Here is a 20,095-nt window from a genome sequence, read left to right as displayed (position 1 = left end):
CCTACACCTTTAGTCCCAGTACTAGGAAGCATAGGTAGGCGGATGTATGTGAGTTTGAGGCCAGCCTGATCTACAGATAGAGTTCCAGGATAGCCAGGGCTACACAGAGAAACCCTGCCTGGAAAAAACAAAAAAAAAGAAAGAAATGTGAAAAAATAGTATATAGAAGTTCAGTGTACACATCACAGAGCTTTTTCTTACATTAACATTAAATTTCTTTTCATTTTTGTCTGTCCCACTCTGTAGACCAGGCTGGCCTCAAACTCAGACGATCCCCCTGCCTCTGCCTCCCAAATGCTAGGACTAAAGGCAGGTACCACTGCTGCCTGGCCAAATTTGTTTTTCTTTTCAACTAGCTTTATAGTGTTTACTTTTATGTGAAAGCTGTTTCATTTCCTAGAGAACTTTGCCATGTGTGATTGTGTCTTCCTCATAGCAGTAACTGGCTGTTACTCCACTTTTGGACAAGCTGCTCTATTTTGTCAGGCAGTAATTACAGATTTATTTTCAGCTGTACTGCTTCATAGTGAATTTTGCTCCGCTCTGACTAGAAATGTGGCCTACAGACACACTGACAACAAATAAACTGCCTTTCTCAGTAGCTCAGCTGCTATTGAATCTTCTCACTCAGGACTGTTTCAGCAGCAACCTGACCAAGAATTTTGCTTCCCCTACTCCAACTGGGTAAACTAAGCCACTGTACTACTTTGGACTCAAAATTTGGATGCAAATTCTGAAATTCTGTCCTCTCACTTGTGTGACTAGGCTACGTAATCTCACCATTGCTAATGCTTCAGTTAAAAAAAAAAGTTAAGAGTGGTGGAACATGCCTTTAAAGTACCATCACTCTGGACGCAGGCAGGCATATCTTTTTGAGTTTCTGGCTAGCCAGAACTACATACATACAGAATGAGATCTTGATCCCACCCTCCCAATGAGACGGGCGGACGGACGGACACACACACACACACACACACACACACACACACACACACAAATGTTAGGGGTCCAAATATCTGTCCACTGGCACAAATTGATTTATAATAATAAAGTGGCAAAAATATAAATTAAAGTTACTTGAATTTTTTAAAAAGGAACTCAAGAATGAAGTCATTAAGTATAAGTAGGTGCATTTTAAGTGGAGGTAAGTTGTATTTCCCAAGCTATCCATCTTAAATCTAGTCTTACAGTCAAAGACCAGGGGCAAGTACAAAGACACTGGGTATCATTGGGTTAAAGCACAAATGAGTTCATTGGGGGGTTGGAGATTTAGCTCAGTGGTAGAGCGTTTGCCTAGCAAACACAGGCTCTGGGTCCAGTTCTCAGCTCTGGGGGAAAACAGTTCATTGAAAATCCATGGCAGTCATTCTTTGTTATTAGAGGATTCTGTTGGTCTTTTCATGGGCCATCCTTTTGTGTCTTCTTTGCTCCTTTGCTTTCTTGTGTAGTTTTTCTAGGCCATATACAGCTAACAGGAAGAGATCAGCATAAGATGGAGAGCAGAGTTAGAATGGCAGTGTAAGGAAGGCGTAGCATTGTCCCATTGGGCTCCTAACCAGGCCAGGCTGGCATGGCTGAGATTGGAGGCTTGGAGGGCATTTCAGGGCACCTGCTTGCTTGGGCAGTTCAGGAAACAACACGATTCTTCCTGGCACAATCCTGTATTTTTGTCTCACTTTTTACTTTTTTATTTAATTTAATTTTGTTATGTTTTTTGCTTTATTTTTATTTAAAACTGTATGTAAAGGTGGGTGGGTATGAGTGCAGCTGCCTCCGGAGGTTAAAAGATGGCTTCAGGGTGCACAGAGCTGGAGGTACAGGCAGTTATTAGACACTTAACATGGGTGCTGGAAACTGCACTTCGGTCCTGTGCAGGAACAGCATGCACTCTTAACCACTGAGCCATGGTTCTTCCCAGAATCCTCAATTTCTCATCTTAATTAATTTTAATTAACAAGGTCTCTCACATTAAACCCGGTCTGGCCTTAACTTTACAACATGTCTCAGGCAGACTTCAAACTAACTCTAATCTATCTCATCCTCCCAACTACAGGGATTACAAACCCAAACCGCTGTATTCGGCCACTTTTATTTTGAGACAGGGTCACAGGGTATTACTATGCAGCACAGAGTTACCTCCGACTCACACTCCTCCTGCCCTAGGTAGTGTTAAAACCACTGTTGGCCCCCTTTGTACTCTGATGAGCCTAGGACATTCTTGTTTGCTTGCTTTGGTTTGGGGGAAGGTAGTTCTGAGGTAACTCAGGTTGGTCTCAAAATTGTGGCTCTCAAGTGCTAGGAGTGAGCCATCATACCCAGCTCAGAAGCCCTGGATTGTATGTAGACATCTAAATTCTCATTAGTGAAAAAAAAACCTCATACTGACACTAAAGTGTGTTTTATTTTGTTCTATTTGAGATGGTTCTCGCTGTGTAGACTAGGTTAGCCTGAAATTCATATTAATCCACCTGCCTTTGCCTTCTCAGTGCATCTGATTCTAGCCGGTCCTCTAGTGTCTTTTAATTAATTTTACTTTTATGTGTTTTATGATTTGCCTGCATATATGTCTTTGCACTACATGAATGTAGTGGTTATGCAATCCAGAAAAGGACATTGGATCCCGTGGAACTGGAGTTACAAATGGTTGTGGGCAGCCATGTGAGTGTTAGAAATTTGAGCCCAGGTCTTTGAGAAGAGCAGCCTGTGCTCTTCACCACTGAGCCATTTCTCCAGACTCCCCTCTTTAGCATCAAAATTAGAAAATGTCATTTAAAAAGAAAGTACTTCTGTTGCTGTTGCATTATTGTAGTAGTATGTTTTCCCACGCCCACATTATACTTTTGATAGAGAAGGGACTGTTTCTCATCTGCACCTTTCGGGTAAGTTTGCCCTCAGAGATCTGGAAGGTGTGTTGGCTCCAGTTTACTCCTTGTGCTGAACAGACATTTGACTTTATTTTTATAATGTTTGAAAACTTGATGGATTTTTTTCTTTTCTTAGTGTTTGTTTGGTTTTTTAAACATTGCTTTTTTTTTTTATTCTAGCCTGAGAATGAGATTTCTTCAGACTGCAATCATGTAAGTATGGATTTTCAGTGACTCACCATATGTGCTTTATAAATACGATGACAGATTTTGGGATGCTTTTTCATCTTTCTCTGGAAGCTTTATATTTTCTCTGATGCTTCTAGTTTTAAGTGGATAATAAGCCTTGTTTAAGGAACTTTATAAACACCATTTCATTGTAACAGTTGTTAGGCTTGGCCAATAATAATTACTCATGGTCTTCCTTATTACAATGACCGTATGAAAAGAATTAGTTAGTTTCCTACTTATCAAGTCAACAACTTCACTTTAAAGTTCTTTCATTAAGATGTCTCTACTGTGGGGGCTGGAGAGATGGCTCAGAGGTTAAGAGCACTGACTGCTCTTTCAGAGGTCCTGAGTTCAAATCCCAGCAACTACATGGTGGCTCACGACCATCTGTAATGGAGTCCGATGTCCGTTCTGGTGAGTCTGAGGATAGCTACAGTGTACTCACATACATACATAAAGTAAATAAATAATTCTTTTAAAAAAAAAGATGTTTTCTTCAGACGAGAGGGCTATGCCACAGTGGTAGTTAATCTCAGCAGGCAAAACACCTGTACACATTAAATAAATAAACACAGAGTAAAACCAAAAAACTTAACCATGTAGTGAATGGTCAATCAAGTGTTTTCAGGGACTAAAGATGAATATTCCTGGAAACTAGAATCTGAGCAGCCTTCCTTAAGGAAATTTGTGAAATCTGAAACAAACCCTGCCACATGTGAGCATTTGAGGCAGACTTTTTTGGAAATAGATATTTTCTCCAAAAGTTTATCAGGGACTTCGTCAATATTTAGTTTTCTTTTTTTTTTTTTTTTCTTTCAGAGCTGGGGACCGAACCCAGGGCCTTGTGCTTGCTAGGCAAGCACTCTACCACTGAGCTAAATCACCAACCCCAATATTTAGTTTTCTTAATACCACTTAATTTTTTTATTTTTACTTTTAATTACATGTGTCTATCTGTGAGTTTGTATATGTGGGTGCAGTGTCTGTGGAGGCCAGAAGAAAGTGTCAGATGCCCCGAGCTGGATTTTTAAGCAGTTATGAGCCTTGGAACTGAGTTCTGGGAACTGTCTTGAGCAGTACATGTTTTTAGCTACTGAGCCATTTCTCTAGCCCCTGTACCACATAATTTTAATTGATACTTGTAAAAACATCATTTAGCAGGAAAGAAAGAATATCTGAATGCTGGGTGCTTTGTCTATGATATGATGACTTTTGTGTTACTGTAAATGTAAATGTGCTGTAAGTGACTGTATAATTATTTTTGTCATTTATAATAATCACCCATGATAAATTTCATGGTGTTCTAATCAGGTTTTTGTTTTCTTCTCTTGAACCCAGTTGTTGTGGAATTACAAGCTGAACCTGACTACTGATCCCAAATTTGAATCTGTGGCCAGGGAAGTTTGCAAGTCAACTATTTCAGAGGTAAAGTGTGAAATAGTTTTGTGGCTATTGTGATCTGTAGGACAAAGTAGAGTCTGTTGATTCACTTAGGAGAATGACTCAGTTGCTTTTCTTCTCTTGGAGTTCTCATCTGCCTTGGTTGTGAACCAAGAAGGATGTGTGATCTTTTGTGATTACCTACCCAGTAGGGTAAGATCGGGCTCTTGCTATCTCCCAGATACACTGAGGTTACCAGAGTAGATTTCCCTGGAGGTCTATAAACCTTTCTAAGTGATTTGGCTCTGCAGTTGGGTCTGTTGAGCATATGTATCAGATAATAGGTATTAGTGTTTAAAATAATCAATATTTATATAATTATAAATGTAATATAGTGACAGAAACAGTTACTGGAACTATATGTCTCTGTAAAGATGTTTTGTTTTGAGATACGGTCTCACAGTATAGCCTTGGCTGGTCAAGAACTCAATACGTAGAATACTGAGATCCATCTGCCTCTGCCTCCAGAGTGCTGGGATCCCTCCTTGCATTTGGCTGCTCTTCTTTCATTGTAGTAGTACCACTGGCCCCTGTGACCTTTTGTGATGTTATAAACATCCTGGTACCAAAGACACTTTCTTCTCCCAGGAGGGAGATTATGTTGGAACCAGGAATACAGTCAAGGCTCACTGCTAAACTCAAAATCCTCCTTAGCTCCTGTTATAAACATTCACCACAATAAATACATGGTCCCTGGGTGATTTAACTAGTTCTTCTGATTGGTTAAAAAACTGGTTTTGGGGTTGGGGATTTAGCTCAGTGGTAGAGCGCTTGCCTAGCAAGCGCAAGGCCCTGGGTTTGGTCCCCAGCTCCAAAAAAAAAGAAAAGGGGGACAAAAAAACAAAAAACAAAAAAACAAAAAACAAAAAACTATGGTTTACCTAGTTTTATTGTAATTTGTTATATCATGTTTGGTTGATATCCCTGGGAGGTCTGCTTTTCTTTCTGAAGGGTAACAGAGGAGAACTGAATCTGGGGGAGAGGGAAGATGTGTTTGTTAGAGGACTGGGAGGAGAGGAGGAAGGGGGAAACTGCAGTAGGCTATAATATAAAAGAGAAGAAAAATAGAAAAGAAAATTGGGGTTCAGTTGGGTAGGGTGGCACACATCTTTAATTTTAGTGCTTAGGAAGAAGAGGCGGGCAGATCTCTGAGTTCAAGGCCAGCCTGGTCTACCTGGTGAGTTCCAAGAGAGCCAGAGCTCTATAGAGAGACCCTGTCTCCCCTCTCTCCCCAAATGCGGGATTTCCAGTTTCTCTGTTTTAGTGCTTAAGTGAGGAAAACATAATTACTGCCTTCTCATAAATGGAATTTGAAAGGATATAGGTCAGTGGTTCTTAGCCTTCCTAATGATGCTAACCTTTAACACAACTCCTTCAGTTGTGATAACTCCAACTCATAACATTATTTTTGTTGCTACTTCATAACTGTAACTTTGCTACTGCAATGAATCGTGATATAAATATCTGAGTTTTCTGGTGGTCTTGGGGGCCCCTGTGAGAAGGGTCATTTGACCCCCACCCTACTCCCTGTAGGGTAGGACCCACAGGTTAAGAATCATTGATCTAGATGAAACAATACACAAGTCAAGGTATAGAAGAAAGGCCTTAAGCTCTATGCCCAACTCCTGGGTGCTCTACCCTCTAGGAATCTGTGTCTTGCTATCTAGAAACTCCCTAAACCTTGTTCTTCAGAGTTTTATGGAGACTTCATTGTATAACTAATATAAAGTGGGTAGAGAAATGCTGACAGAATGCCATGGAATAAGAGGGTTCTCATGATCCACTCACTACCAGGGAATGATAGTTGAGGAGTTCCAAGAAGACAATAGCTGTATCACAGAACAGTACTGCTTTCCTTAAATTCAGTAGTTCTAAACATCCTCCCCTTTTGACTCCTATGTAAAGAGCTTTTAATCTCAGAACTCAGGAGGCAGAAGCAGGTAGATCTCTGAGTTGACGGCTAGCCTGCTATATTGAGAGTTCCAAACCAGGCAGGGCTCCATAGTAAGAAATTATTTCTAACAATAACAAAATAAGTTTCTTTCTTTTTTTTTTCCCCCTTTTTTTCAGAGCTGGGGACCGAACCCAGGGCCTTGTGCTTGCTAGGCAAGCGCTCTACCACTGAGCTAAATCCCCAACCTCTAAGTTTCTTGATTTAAACGTGGTTTATTGATTTTACACCTGTAAAACAGCCTCCCTTTTTTTTCCTTTCTCTTTTGGAACAGATTAAAGAGTGTGCTGAAGAACCAGTTGGAAAAGGTTACATGGTTTCCTGCTTGGTGGATCACCGAGGCAACATCACTGAATACCAGTGTCATCAATACATTACCAAAATGACAGCCATCATTTTTAGTGATTATCGTTTGATCTGTGGCTTCATGGATGACTGCAAAAATGACATCAACCTCTTGAAATGTGGCAGCATTCGCCTTGGGGAAAAGGTATTTACTACATCTACTTCTCCAATGAACCAGTGAACTTAGTAAATGAAAACCATTGTGTAACTCACTTCAGAGAAAACTAGGCTTGAGGTGATCTTAAAGTTCAAATTAATAAAACAAAACCAAAAAAACAATATATTAGCTATTTCCCATGTCGCTGTAACAAAATATCTACCAGAAGCAACTTAAGGAAGGAAGGAAGGAAGGAAGGAAGGAAGGAAGGATAGACTTATTTGGGCTTCCTGAGCAGATAGCATACAGTGAGAGCCTGCGGTGATTGGTCACATTCTACCCACAGCTAGGAAACAGAGACGTTTCTCTGCTCCACTTGTTACCTTCTTTTTATTCAGTTCAGGACCTCTGTCGCTTTTCCAAATTACTCTTCTTTTAGTACTTTGAGCTGAACCTCTCTGGAAACACCCTCACAGGCATGCCCTGAGCGCTCCATCCAAAGTGGCTCAACATGCCATTGAATGACCAGTTAATACTCTTTTTTTTTTTTTTTAATTTATTTTATGTATATGAGTGCACTGTTGCTGTCTTCAGACACACCAGAAGAGGGCATCAGATCTCATTACAGATGGTTGTGAGCCACCATGTGGTTGCTGGGATTTGAACTCAGGACCTCTGGAAGAGCGGCCAGTGCTCTTAACCGCTGAGCCATCTCTCCAGCCCCAGTTAATACTCTTTATCACCTTTGTTTTCTGGGAGAAGAGAAATTAAGATTGGTGAAGCTACTTCTCACTAGTCAGAAGAAAAATGGCCTATGAACTGATTAACTAAAGAACTGATTATAATAAAGGCAGAAATGAAGTAACTACTCAACTGATCTTCCTTTTGAAATTAATTAGTCCAGGGGTTCTCAACCTACTTAATGCTTCCACCTTTAACTCTTCATGTTGTGGTGACTCCCAACCATAAAATTATTTTGTTGCTATTTTCATAACTGCAATGTTGCTACTGTTAGGAATCATTGACCAAGCCAGTTCAGTCAGTCAGCAGGGTCTCGAAGGAGGGAGTGAGGATTAAAAAGAAAAAGACAATTAGACAACATTATAACATCACTCCAGCCAGTGCTGAGGCTGGAGCAGGTTTATTTTTCTCCAGTTTGTTTTTATACCATTCTAGGTACATGCAAAGGAAATAGTCAGTCCTAAGGCATAAACAGAGTAGTTAAGGAACAAACAAAGCACAAACAAAGGTCCAATGATTACTGCATTCAGGGTCCTAGGAGACCCTTCAAGATACAGAGAACGCATTCCTCAGCTGTACTCATCTTGAGCCTACTTCCTTATCCTAACCCAAAGTCAAATTCCTACCAAATTCCCAGAAGCTCTCCACAAATGATGATGTAAATAAATATCTGACATGCAACCCCTGAGGAAAGGTTGTTCCACCCACAAGATGGGTTTCATATTAGTCTGTCAAATAGGATGTCACTATGGATGTTTGGTTCTAGACGTTCTGCAAAAATGAAAGAAAGTCTTGAAATGTAATGAGCGCCAGTGGAGAGGTACTCAAAGACATGGTGTCACTTAATTGCTGCTGCTCATGAATCTTGACCTAAGATGGAAAAGAAAACTCTTATTTCCTTGTCCTTCCTGCTGTTTGTTTATGATTTGTAGACATTTTTGAATGGTGTTAGGGTCCTGTAGCTAAAACGCAGGAGTTAGCGTTGAGTTGTCTGCCTGTCACTGAACCCTGGTATTCTTTCACATTAGTACGGGGCCCTGCTCTCCTCAGTGCTCACATCAAAGGCTCTGGTCTTGACATGAAGCTTGCAGGCAGTCAGTGAAAGGCTGGTTTAGGAAAGAGTGTATTTGTGTTTCTTAACAGACTAAAATGACACAAAGCATTTGAGTCACTCTGATACATTTAGGAAGGTCCCCTGACGTTCTTTAGGGTGTTGGGGATTACATTTGATTCCAAACCCCACTCTCTGTAAAAATCTCCACACTAGTGCTCCTGACACACTAACTTTCCAGGAATCTTAGATGGTTTTACATTGTGTTCGGAGATCAGACAATAGAGTTCCCAGTTACAGATAGTTCTATTGCCCTTAAAAGCAAGAGCTGATTGACTTCCCCCATTCTCTGCATTACCAGTATGAAACCTGCTCCCAGCTTCAGGTTTCTAAGTCTGCAGTGGCTGCAGCTGAAAGCCAAGACAGCTTGTTTATTCAGGTCTAATAAAACACAGTGCTCCCTTGAACCTCCTCTGCTTTACTTTTATCATTTCAGCTTTTTGTCGTTTTTGCTTGTTGGTTTGGAGATAACAAATACATTTGTATGTAGCTAGTTTCTCAGATACAGGATTGTAGGTGTATATCCACACATCCAGTGCCCGCCCTCCCTCCCTTTCTTTCTTTCTTTCTTTCTTTCTTTCTTTCTTTCTTTCTTTCTTTCTTTCTTTCTTTCTTTCTTTCTTTCTTTCTTAACTACCAACTAACTGAATTTCTGTTCATACCGGATCCATCTTCACATGCCAGGTTTCTTATGCATAAGGGGCAGTGATATGGGCTCAGCCTACCTCAGAAAAAAATACATTCCTTCTACGCCATTTCCTTCAGGGCCATGGGTATGTTTTCTTGAGGGCTAAACTTCAAATTTGCTGCTGCTGCAACTGACCCCCAAAGATGAGAGAGAGAGAGACAGACAGACAGACAGACAGACAGACAGACAGACAGAGACTGAGACTGAGACTGAGACTGACTTTCCTATGAATTGCTTGCTGACAAAGCAAGCAAGCACAGGGCAGCCAGGGTTACACAGAGAAACTCTTGTCTCAAAAAAAGAAAGAAACAATTTTTTTCTCGCTATACGTTTACAAAACTAAATAAGTGATGTAATTAAAAATGTTAAAGCCTACTGCTTTAATGGGGGGAGGAGGTGTCCTAACATTTTTTTTTAAAGATTTATTTCTTATATTTATATATACTGTGTACACTGTAGCTATCTTCAGACACACCAGAAGAGGACATCAGATCTCATTACAGATGGTTGTGAGCTACCATGTGGTTGCTGGGATTTGAACTTAGGACCTCTGGAAGAGCCGTCAGTGCTCTTAACCACTGAGCTATCTCTCCAGCCCCGTGTCCTAACATTTAAACCATACTAATTTATTAACCGCTGAGCTATCTATCCAGTCTCTGTACAACCATTTTTTTAACCAATGTTTATTGAATACTGTATGGTGAAAGTTTTAAAATACTCTTGCTATTTTAGGATGCACATTCACAAGGTGAGGTGGTATCATGTTTGGAAAAAGGCCTGGTGAAAGAGGCAGAAGAGAAAGAGCCCAAGATTCAAGTCTCAGAACTCTGCAAGAAAGCCATTCTTAGGGTGGCTGAGCTGTCCTCGGATGACTTTCATTTAGACCGGCATTTGTATTTTGCTTGCAGAGATGATCGGGAGCGCTTTTGTGAGAATGTGAGTCACTAAGAAGCTGTTTTTCCTTTCTCTTTATAAGGATATCTGTAGTATTGTATTCCAGAATGAAATATACGAGCACAAACTTCACAAATAGGAAAACTACTGGAGCAGAAGATGGACTTAATCCCAGGATAGAAAAAGTAGTATTGGATGCCCAGTCTTGAAGGCGTAACATCTGGTTAACAATTTGTCTGACATTCTACACACATTGTTTTTCTTTCTCTCGTCTTTCATTTTAGATTTGTTTGCTTGTTTGTTTGTTTTTATAAACAGGGTCTCTCTGCATAGCCCTGGTTGTCTTGAAACTCACCATTTAGATCAGGCTGGTCTCAAGTCACCTGCCTCTGCCCTTTGAATGCCATGATTAAAGGTGTGGGCCACCATGCTGGACACAGTTTCACTTGTTGAAAACCTGTCTTGTCTGTGGTGCAGTGTGGGGCACCACTTGGATCCAGTACTGAGGAGGCGGAGGCCATCGATGGAGTCTGATGGTAACCTGCTCTACAGGAGTTTCAGGACACTCAGGGCTACACACAGAAGCCTTGTCTCAAGGAAGACAGAAAAAAAAGAAAATCTATTTTATCTTTAGGAATCTTATTTTACCAGGAAGTCCTGTTCATATCCTGTGGCTAAGTCTATTACATTACCTTTTTATGTGGTTTTGATTAAGGTTAATAAAATAGATGACTGGGCTTGGTGGCAGGGGCAGGTGGCTCTTGTAAGTCTGAGGCCATCCTGGTCTACAGAGTGAGTTCCAGGACAGTTAGGGCTGCACAGAGAAACCCTGTCTCAAAAGAAGCAAACAAACAAATAAGAAATAGAAGTTATCTAACTTTAAAACCAAGTCCTTGAATAGAGCCTGCTGATTCAGTAGTCAGCTTTCAGTCTCTCTATCTACATTTCCTTTCTTCTTGCAGTACCTTATACACGCTGGACCCCTGAACTTTGTATTCACTTCAGCACTCATCTGTCTTTTCTGACTCACATGTGCCCTCCCCTTCTGCCTGCTGTTTTGAATTTATAAAATTACCTATCAGAGCCCCTGATTATAAAGTTTTATTGACTATGGTATCAAATTAAAAGAGACTCACTCTGATAGGTCCTTGAGTTTTTGAATTAACAGTGTATTTAATAAAAGTTCTGTATAAGGCTGGATATATCACAGCAAACCTACTTAGGTAATAGTAATAATAATGTATATGTTTTATCTTATAGACACAAGCTGGTGAAGGAAGAGTGTATAAATGCCTTTTTAACCATAAATTTGAAGAATCCATGAGTGAAAAGGTACCTCTTTGAAAAGAACTAAAATCTTACTAATTTCATAAAGCTTTCACAGTCTTACTTCCTTTTTTGGTTTAGATTTGAGTGATTGTTTCTGGAATACAGTCTCATAGCCCAGGCTGACCTTAAACTCAGCATGGAGCTGAGGACAACCTTGAAATTCTGACCCTCCTTCCACCTCCCAAGTGCTGGAGTTATTGTCATGTGCCACCACTCCGGGCTTTTTTCTTGTGTTATTTACAAAGGATTGATTTCAAAAAACTACTCAGATACTCAAACACCAAGAAATTTAGTGTTTCTTTTATAAAATGTCACAGTGTTTGTGTCTAACCTATGCACTTTGTCCTGTGAACTTTACATAGTATCTAGATTGTTTTAAATATCTCACATAATGCAGATGAGGTGCTGCTATAATGACAGTTGTACATTATATTGTTTAGGGGATAATGACTAGAAAACCACCTGTGGGTAGTTAATACAAACACATTGGGTTTTTTTTTTTCCCCAAATATTTTCAAACTATGGATCTACAGAATTGCCTTTATCAAGGTATGAATGACTAATGACGTATGTGCTCTCCAGAGTTAAGGCACCTTTTTTTTTACCTTTTTTTTTTTTTTTTTTGGAGCTGGGGACCGAACCCAGGGCCTTGCGCTTCCTAGGTAAGCGCTCTACCACTGAGCTAAATCCCCAGCCCCACCTTTTTTTAAGTACATAAAGTATATTTGGACACGCGGTGTGACAACACATGACTGTAATACCCTCACTCAGAAGGCTAAGGAAGGAGGATCTAAAGTTTGAGGCCAGTCTGGGTACATAGTGAATACTCCATCTTAAAAGCAAGTAAAGTCTGGTGTGATGGCTCAGAGGATAAAGGCCCAGGCCACCAAGCCTGATGACTTGAGTTCATCCCAGAGCCCACAGGACTGGAGGGGAGAGACTCTGACCTCCACACACATGCTGTCATACACCCATCACACACACACTAAATAATAAATGTAAAAAAATGCATCTGTCTTAAACCAAAAGAGTAAAAAAAGGAAGAACTTCTAATTGTGATGCCTATATAGTGAAACACCTTTTGGGAGTAAAAATTGAAAATTTTGAATTAGAATTACACTAATGTCAGCTTACATACTCAGGTAGGTATAGGCTAACCACACCAATATCCTCCATAGATAACCAGTTGTTTAATTTTTTTATTATTATCTCATTAAATATTCTTATTACTGTTAGTCCTGTCACTGAATGGATACAAGAATCTTTTTAATACTTTAACTAATTTTGCAATTCTATCTTTTGTTTTCTTATACAGCTAAAGTATTTACTGGGTTCAGAGTAATAGAAAGTTCTGTACTATAGAACATCCAAATACAATATCAGCTGTCACTTCAGGTTTTGTGAAATTTATACCAGAAGTATGGTTGAAGAGAAAAAGAATACTTTGTCAAGTTTAGTATATTCGGACCCACCAAAAACCTGTGTGATGTCCTTCTAGCAACAGTTAGCTACCAGTTTACTGCCTGATTTCCGTTTCCCAGTGATTTTACTATTTACTCTTTTTATACTAGAGTCAGATTTTTTATTATCTATTTTTATTACTTTTCATATACGAGCGTTTTGCCTGTATGTATGTAGATGCATTGTATGTGTGTCAGCAGAAGTTAGAAGAGGCACTGGAACTGGAATTAATTGTAGATGGCTGTGAGTCACCATGTAGGTGTTGAGAATGGAGCCAGGGTCCTCTGGAAGAGATACAAGTGCTCTTAATAAATGCTGAGTCATATTTCCAGACCCTAGAGCCAGCTTCAAAACAAATGTCCAGATAGGCGTTTTGGGAAGAAGTGCAACATGCTTGGTTCTGAGTTTCTGCTTATCAGAGGGCAGCTGAGCCACAGTAAGTCTCAGTGTAGACCTAAGGTCGTTCCTTCTACTCTTTCCCCAGTGTAGAGAAGCACTAACTACACGGCAGAAGCTCATTGCCCAGGATTATAAAGTCAGCTATTCATTGGCCAAGTCCTGTAAGAGTGACTTGAAAAAATACCGATGTAATGTGGAAAACCTTCCTCGCTCCCGAGAGGCCAGGCTCTCCTACCTTCTGATGTGCCTGGAGTCAGCCGTGCACAGAGGTGATGTGTGTTTCCTTTTCCCCTGCTGTCATTCCTTCTTCAGTTCACATTCTGAAGTTCCTGTAGCTGTAATTAGGAGTTTTCTTCTGTGTTTATTGTAGGCCTTTTGATTTTTAGAGTGACTACTGAAGCATTCTTTAGAAGAATGGGATAACATTATGTCCTGTGAGTTTTTGATAAGAGCGATGGGACTTAACAGTCCTGGCTCTATCACTAAACTGAGTAACTGGTAACTGTTCTGTGTTTGGATTTGAGGACTGGGTGGTTACTTCTTTTTGTTTTCTCTGTTCACATTTATAGCTCCAAGACGTGGGGAGTTGTCATGAATTTTTGAAGGATACTCTTTTCCACAAACTTTAGCTGTATAGGGCAATAAAGATTGTTCTGTTTATTTACACCTCCAATAGTTTTCGTATTGATATGTAGTATGAATGAGACCATGAGCTCAATCCCCTACATCAAAAAAAGAAAAGGACTTCTTCGGCAAAACGTTTGCATTATTAGTTGATAAGATCTACAGTGCACAACCTGCAGGATAAACCTGGGTCTCTGGAGTCTAAGCTTTTTTTGCTTTATGCTGAAAGTTTTTTGCCACGTTCTAAGCATTTCAACCTAGATAGTAATTCCATCTGGAAAGGCTGTGGCTTATTCTTTTCCAGACAGAATCGTGTGTTTTAGCGAGTAGAGCGTTCTGGTCCTCACCGCACTTTGCATAACTGTCTGACTTACCCCTACCAGGGCGACAAGTGAGCAGTGAGTGCCAAGGTGAGATGCTGGATTACCGACGCATGCTGATGGAAGACTTCTCTCTGAGCCCCGAGATCATCCTGAGCTGTCGAGGGGAGATCGAACACCACTGTTCTGGATTACATCGGAAAGGACGCACCCTCCACTGTCTGATGAAAGTAGTCCGGGGTGAAAAGGGGAGCCTTGGAATGAACTGCCAGCAGGCGGTAAGGAAAAGCAGTTCTGCTGTCACCTTGACTGTTTTCCTAGGATTACTGTTCTGCGATGAAGCACCTTAACCCAAGACAACCTGGGGAGAGAGGGTTGTTTTAAACGTTTATTCTTCCACAGCGCAGTCCACCACTGAGGGACGTCCAGGCAGAACTCAAGCAGGAATCTGGAGGCAGGAGCTGCTATAGAGGCCGTAAGGAAAGGAGTGCTGCTTACTGGCTTGCCCCTTGTGGCTTGCTCAGCTTTTTATAGAACCCAGAACAATCTGCACAGAGGAGACACCACCCACAATGGACTGGGCACTCGCCCGCCCCCATCAATCACTAATTAAGAAAATGCCCCACAGGCTTACCTACAGCCTGATCTTGAGGAGGCATGTTTCTCAATGGAGGCTCCCTCCTCTCAGATGACTCTAGCTTGTGTCAAGTTGACTTAAAACTAGCCAGCACAACTGTCACATTTCAACAGCCACAGAACCTTGACCTGATACATGGTTGCTCTGTATTACTTCTGACATCACAGTGAGCGTCAGGTAGTAAAGATACACGAGATACGTTCCTGTGGGGAGATTTTAATAAGGATGGAGAAGTTGCAGCACAACAAAGCTTGAGTTCATAATCAATAAAAGTTGCTGTGGAGTTAGGTAAAGGAAATCCATTGTTTTCCTGTTTCTAAAGAACTTGCCAAGGCAAGTTGGTCTCTTCAAAATGAAGAGAGGCTGTCAGCAGAAGAGAACTTGCCTGTCATAACAAGTTTGATTGAGTTGAAATTGAGAGTTGACATGAATGGAAAATTTCTGGAAGTTTACTTTTTTACTGATACGCCACAAGTCTTAGGGATAATTTTTAGAATCATTTTCAGAATAAACTGTCTTTATTGGTTAAATCATGGAAATTAGACAGAAAGATCTGTCTTTCACCAGCTCCAAACTTTACAAACAAGAATATAAAGACGGTTGGGAGAAATAAAGTGACTTGATCCAGTGTGTTCGTAAGCAGTCCAGTAACTGAGGATCACAATGCAGTCAACAGAATACTGGGCAGTGCATCTGTCTCGCTACCTTTGGCTCTCTTTGTTATTTTTATTGGATAAAGCCTTGTGCAATTTAGAATACCAAATGTAACCCTCTACAGTGTACCACTACCATGACTTTCCCTTTTAAAACACGAAAGATACTTTAGTTTTATAACCTGTCACAGCTTAGGAAACCATAATTCATTTGTTACTTTGTTTTTGGTATTTTTATTAAAAACTAAGTATTACTTGAATTTTATTTTCTAGCTAATCATGTAAAATCAAAATTTTACAGTCTGTAAAAAAATTTATAGTCTGAAATGCAAGTTTATATGAGTTTTAGATATGGAATCAGTTTCTGTTAACTGTTTCCCAGAGTAGATAGTACAGCAGTTACGTTAAGGTCATATGGCGGTTTGGGAAGACAAATGCAGCCTCTTCTCTAAAATAGCAGAACCAGCTAGAAGGAAGGCTTCTGGAGCCTGCTGTGAGGCTGTGCAGAGGAGAGCACTGCACTCCTCTGTGGTCCTGTTGGCAGTTGCCCGGGCTGCCCTTTGTGCCAGTGAATGTGCCCGGCTGCAGTCCAGGATGACTCAGGAGACAGCCTCTGTTGTGTTTGCTTTTCATCCTTAATTCCATCTGTAAGGTTGTGGAAAGCAGGGTAGGGAGGAAGAACCAACCTATCTATAGTCAGCTCACACCTATTGTAAACTGTTCAGGAAAAAATAGATGGACCCAACTCTATTTTGAGGCACATAGTTCATTCCTAAGGTTTTTGGAAAGTTAGCTTGTTAAAAGAACTAGTGACTCAGCTTCAAAGATAGATAAGTCCCGCCCACACCACCCTTTGTGCCCAGAAGAAAGTGCCTTCTAAACCCAGAGGGTGAGCACAAGTAGTGAACTGTGTGCTTTTGACTGCATTAACAATGCTCACGAAGGAAACACTTCATTTTTATTGTATGGATTCTTTTTTTTAAAGCCTTTTCTCACAAAAACTAAAGGCAATTTCTCCAAAGGGAGAGAGTCTTCCTTTGTCTTCTATAGTATCTGGCATTAGTCAAACTGAAGAATACATTCAAGCAATTTGGGCAGGTTTCTTTCACTTTGAAAATTTTCTTCCTTGACACAGCAGACTCCAACCCCTGTCTCTCCTTGGATTAATTTAGTAAACTGGAAATGGTTATCACTGAAGTGTAAAGTATGTGGATAATTATTGTCCTGATGAGTATACACGCCTCCAGATGTATCACATCTACCAACTATTGAGTTCTGTTGGGTTATGACTAAGGAGTTCCGCCCATGCATTCTCACACCAGGGATGACCACATAATGTATTCTTCAGACAAATTCTCTCTGAGCTTTGCTCCAGGGATTTTGGTTAATATCAGAGGGCAGAATGTATATATAATCATAACATCAATTTATATTCTTTTTCCTTGTTTTTTTGTTTGTTTGTTTTGATAGGATCTCTCTATGTAGTCCTGGCTGTCCTAGAACTTGCTATGTAGATCAAGCTAACCTCAAATTCACAGAGATCTGCCTGTCTCTGCTTCCCAGGGTCTCAGATTAAAAGCATTCCTTCACCATTCACCTGGATCAGTTTGTATTCCAATTGCGTATTTTCCACACTCCCAACACTGAGTTCTAGAAAGGCAATAATTCCTTGGATTATCAACTTACTAGACTCCATGGGATATTAGAAAAAGACATTACTGCCTTGATCCTGGTCACAGGCATCACAGTTCACTCACAAAGTAAGCATTCTGACAACAGACTACAGCACTCTCTAGCTCTTCCAGATTACCAGCAACGTTTATAGAGATACTTTCTATCCCAGAATATCGACATTTTCCTCATAGTTCTCTCTTAATGATTCTTTCTAGGATAATAGAATTGGGATCTTTATTTTCTTTATCCGAAATCTCTATGTAGAGGCTAGAGCTTTCGTAGGAACCACTGTGGGATCTCAGGTCAGATGTGTACAGACTAGAGAAGGTTCCAAGAAAGGATAAACCAGTGACACAGAACGTGTCTAAACCTTGTTTGATTGTTTGGTTGTTTTTTGTTTTTTGGGGTTTTTTTTTTTGGAGACAGGATTTCTCTGTGTGGCCCAGGCTATTCTGGAACTCACTCTGTAGGCCAGGCTGGCCTGAAACTCAGAGATCCAACTGCCATTGTCTCTTGAGTGCTGGGATTAAAGTCTTATGTGACCCCCCACCCCCACCCCACCCTCTACCCCCACTGTTGCCCCTCCTGGGCTGGCTGAAGTATCTTGAAAAAAAGAGCTTAGAGCTGTAAGGATTGTAATTTCCTGTTTTTCTTTCTCTTATTTAAGATTGTCACTCCACAGCCCCATCTGCTACCCATCTGTAATAATAGTGATCTTCTACCCATCTGTAGTAATAATGATCTTCTACCCAGCTGTAGTAATAGTGATCTTCTGACTATAAAATGCTTTGCAGTTTACCATGCTTTTTTCTCATGAGGCATCATGTTGTCTGTTCTAGGATAGGATATCACTGTGTAGTTGTCTTGGAATTCTAAACCAGGCTGGCCTTGAACTCATCTGCCTCTATGTTCTGAGTGCTGTGGTTAAAGACGTGCATCACCACAGTTGGCCATTTCTTAAAATCTGTAGTTAAAAGAACTAAAATTTGGGACTGGAGAGATGGTTCTGGGGTTAAGAGCACTTGAGGCTCTTCCAGAGAAAACTTAAAACATTTATATCTCCAGTCCCAAGGAACTTGCTGCCTTCTTCTGGCCTCCACAGGCACTGTATGTGCATGGGTTAGACAGACATACGTGTAGGCAAAACAGTTGCACACATAAAATAAAAATAAAGGGGAAAAAAGGGAGGGAGTGAAAACTTAGTGGCACAAGAAATTGTCCAGCTCTCATAGTTTATGTTACATAGATCAGGTCAGTACTCATCCTTGGGTCTTCTTATGCATAGCTTCTTTTTTTTTTTTTTTTTTTGGTTCTTTTTTTTTTTCGGAGCTGGGGACCGAACCCAGGGCCTTGCGCTTCCTAGGTAAGCGCTCTACCACTAAGCTAAATCCCCAGCCCCTTATGCATAGCTTCTTAAGTCCTCCACGCAGGCCCCTGTCTTCTGTCTTTATCCTCAGTGAAGGATGGGCCAAGTGAAAGTGGATGGAAAGAGTGCACTCTCAGCTTCCGGTCTTTTACAGCAAGCCTTTTGTGTTAGTGCTTATGGTATAAATAGAGTTGATAAAAAGTGATACATTGTAAACATTCTTTCCTTTTTCCTTTTTTGTTCTTGATTGTCTGTCTGTCTGCTTTTTGGGCTAGGATTTCTCTGTATAACAGCCCTGGCTGGAACTCACTCTGTAGACCAGCCTGGCCTTTGAACTCAGAAATCTGCCTGCTTCTGCCTCCTGAGTACTGAGATTAAAGGAGTGTGCCACTACTGTCCAGTGTGTTCTTGTTTTCTAAGTCCAGCTAGGAGTTCATTGAAATCTCTCTCTTCTACCTTAATAAAACATAGTGTGCTTGTTATGACACCTATGTCATTGCAGCAAAATTTACAGCCTTTTTAGGATCAAATTATTCTCTAATTGAACTGTCTTTTACTCTTTTCAACTCTGGGTTCCTTCAAAGCACCATTGAGAAGCCGATTAGTTGGAAATGAGCTTGCATAGGCACATTGTCAAGACTTGTTTTGCAAATGCCCCATGAAAGGGCAGACCAGGTAAATGTACAAGTTCCACAGTGACTTTAACAGAAAACCCAGGGCAAGTGGCAAATGGAGAAAGAAATTGGCAAATGTCCAACAGCAGTTTTTTTTTCTTTTTTCTTTTTTTTAAAGACTTATTCATTTATTATATATAAGTACACTGTAGCTGGCCTCAGATACACCAGAAGAGGGCATCAGATCTCTTTACAGATGGTTGTGAGCCACCATGTGGTTGCTGGGAATTGAACTCAGGACCTCTGGGAGAGTAGTCGGGTGCTCTTAACTGCTGAGCCATCTCTCCAACCCCCAACAGCAGTTTTTCAATGTAGCAAGTAACGTCTGTAGATGTTTGTTTGAGTTGTGTTTGATGGGCTAGACTGAGCATCTGCTGGTGTGACATTGCTCTTCTCTGTGCCTAAACTACCTTTTTTTCCCCTCAATCCAGCTTCAGACACTGATTCAGGAGACTGACCCTGGCGCAGACTACCGCATTGATCGAGCTTTGAATGAAGCTTGTGAATCTGTAATACAGACAGCCTGCAAACATATACGATCCGGAGACCCAATGTAGGTTCACTCTCCATATTGTGTTCTATTTGCCGACAGAGGA

The 20,095-nt window shown here is 40.7% G+C and overlaps 1 protein-coding gene across 1 annotated transcript in view; it reads left to right on the top strand.

Moving 5' to 3' along the window:
• Nucleotides 1-20,095, top strand: part of Glg1 (golgi glycoprotein 1) — a 96,344-nt gene that overhangs the window by 49,816 nt on the left and 26,433 nt on the right. Inside the window, 8 exon segments of the mRNA NM_017211.2 lie at nucleotides 3,045-3,077; nucleotides 4,434-4,520; nucleotides 6,761-6,976; nucleotides 10,201-10,404; nucleotides 11,623-11,694; nucleotides 13,637-13,820; nucleotides 14,559-14,773; nucleotides 19,931-20,052. Coding sequence (NP_058907.1) covers nucleotides 3,045-3,077; nucleotides 4,434-4,520; nucleotides 6,761-6,976; nucleotides 10,201-10,404; nucleotides 11,623-11,694; nucleotides 13,637-13,820; nucleotides 14,559-14,773; nucleotides 19,931-20,052 — 1,133 coding nt within the window.

Source organism: Rattus norvegicus, chromosome 19, assembly GCF_021556685.1.
Source record: "Rattus norvegicus strain SHRSP/BbbUtx chromosome 19, alternate assembly SHRSP_T2T, whole genome shotgun sequence".
In the NCBI taxonomy this organism is placed as follows: Eukaryota; Metazoa; Chordata; class Mammalia; order Rodentia; family Muridae; genus Rattus; species Rattus norvegicus.
Note: the sequence above shows the minus strand (reverse complement) of the source record. Positions and strands in the feature narration are given on the sequence as shown.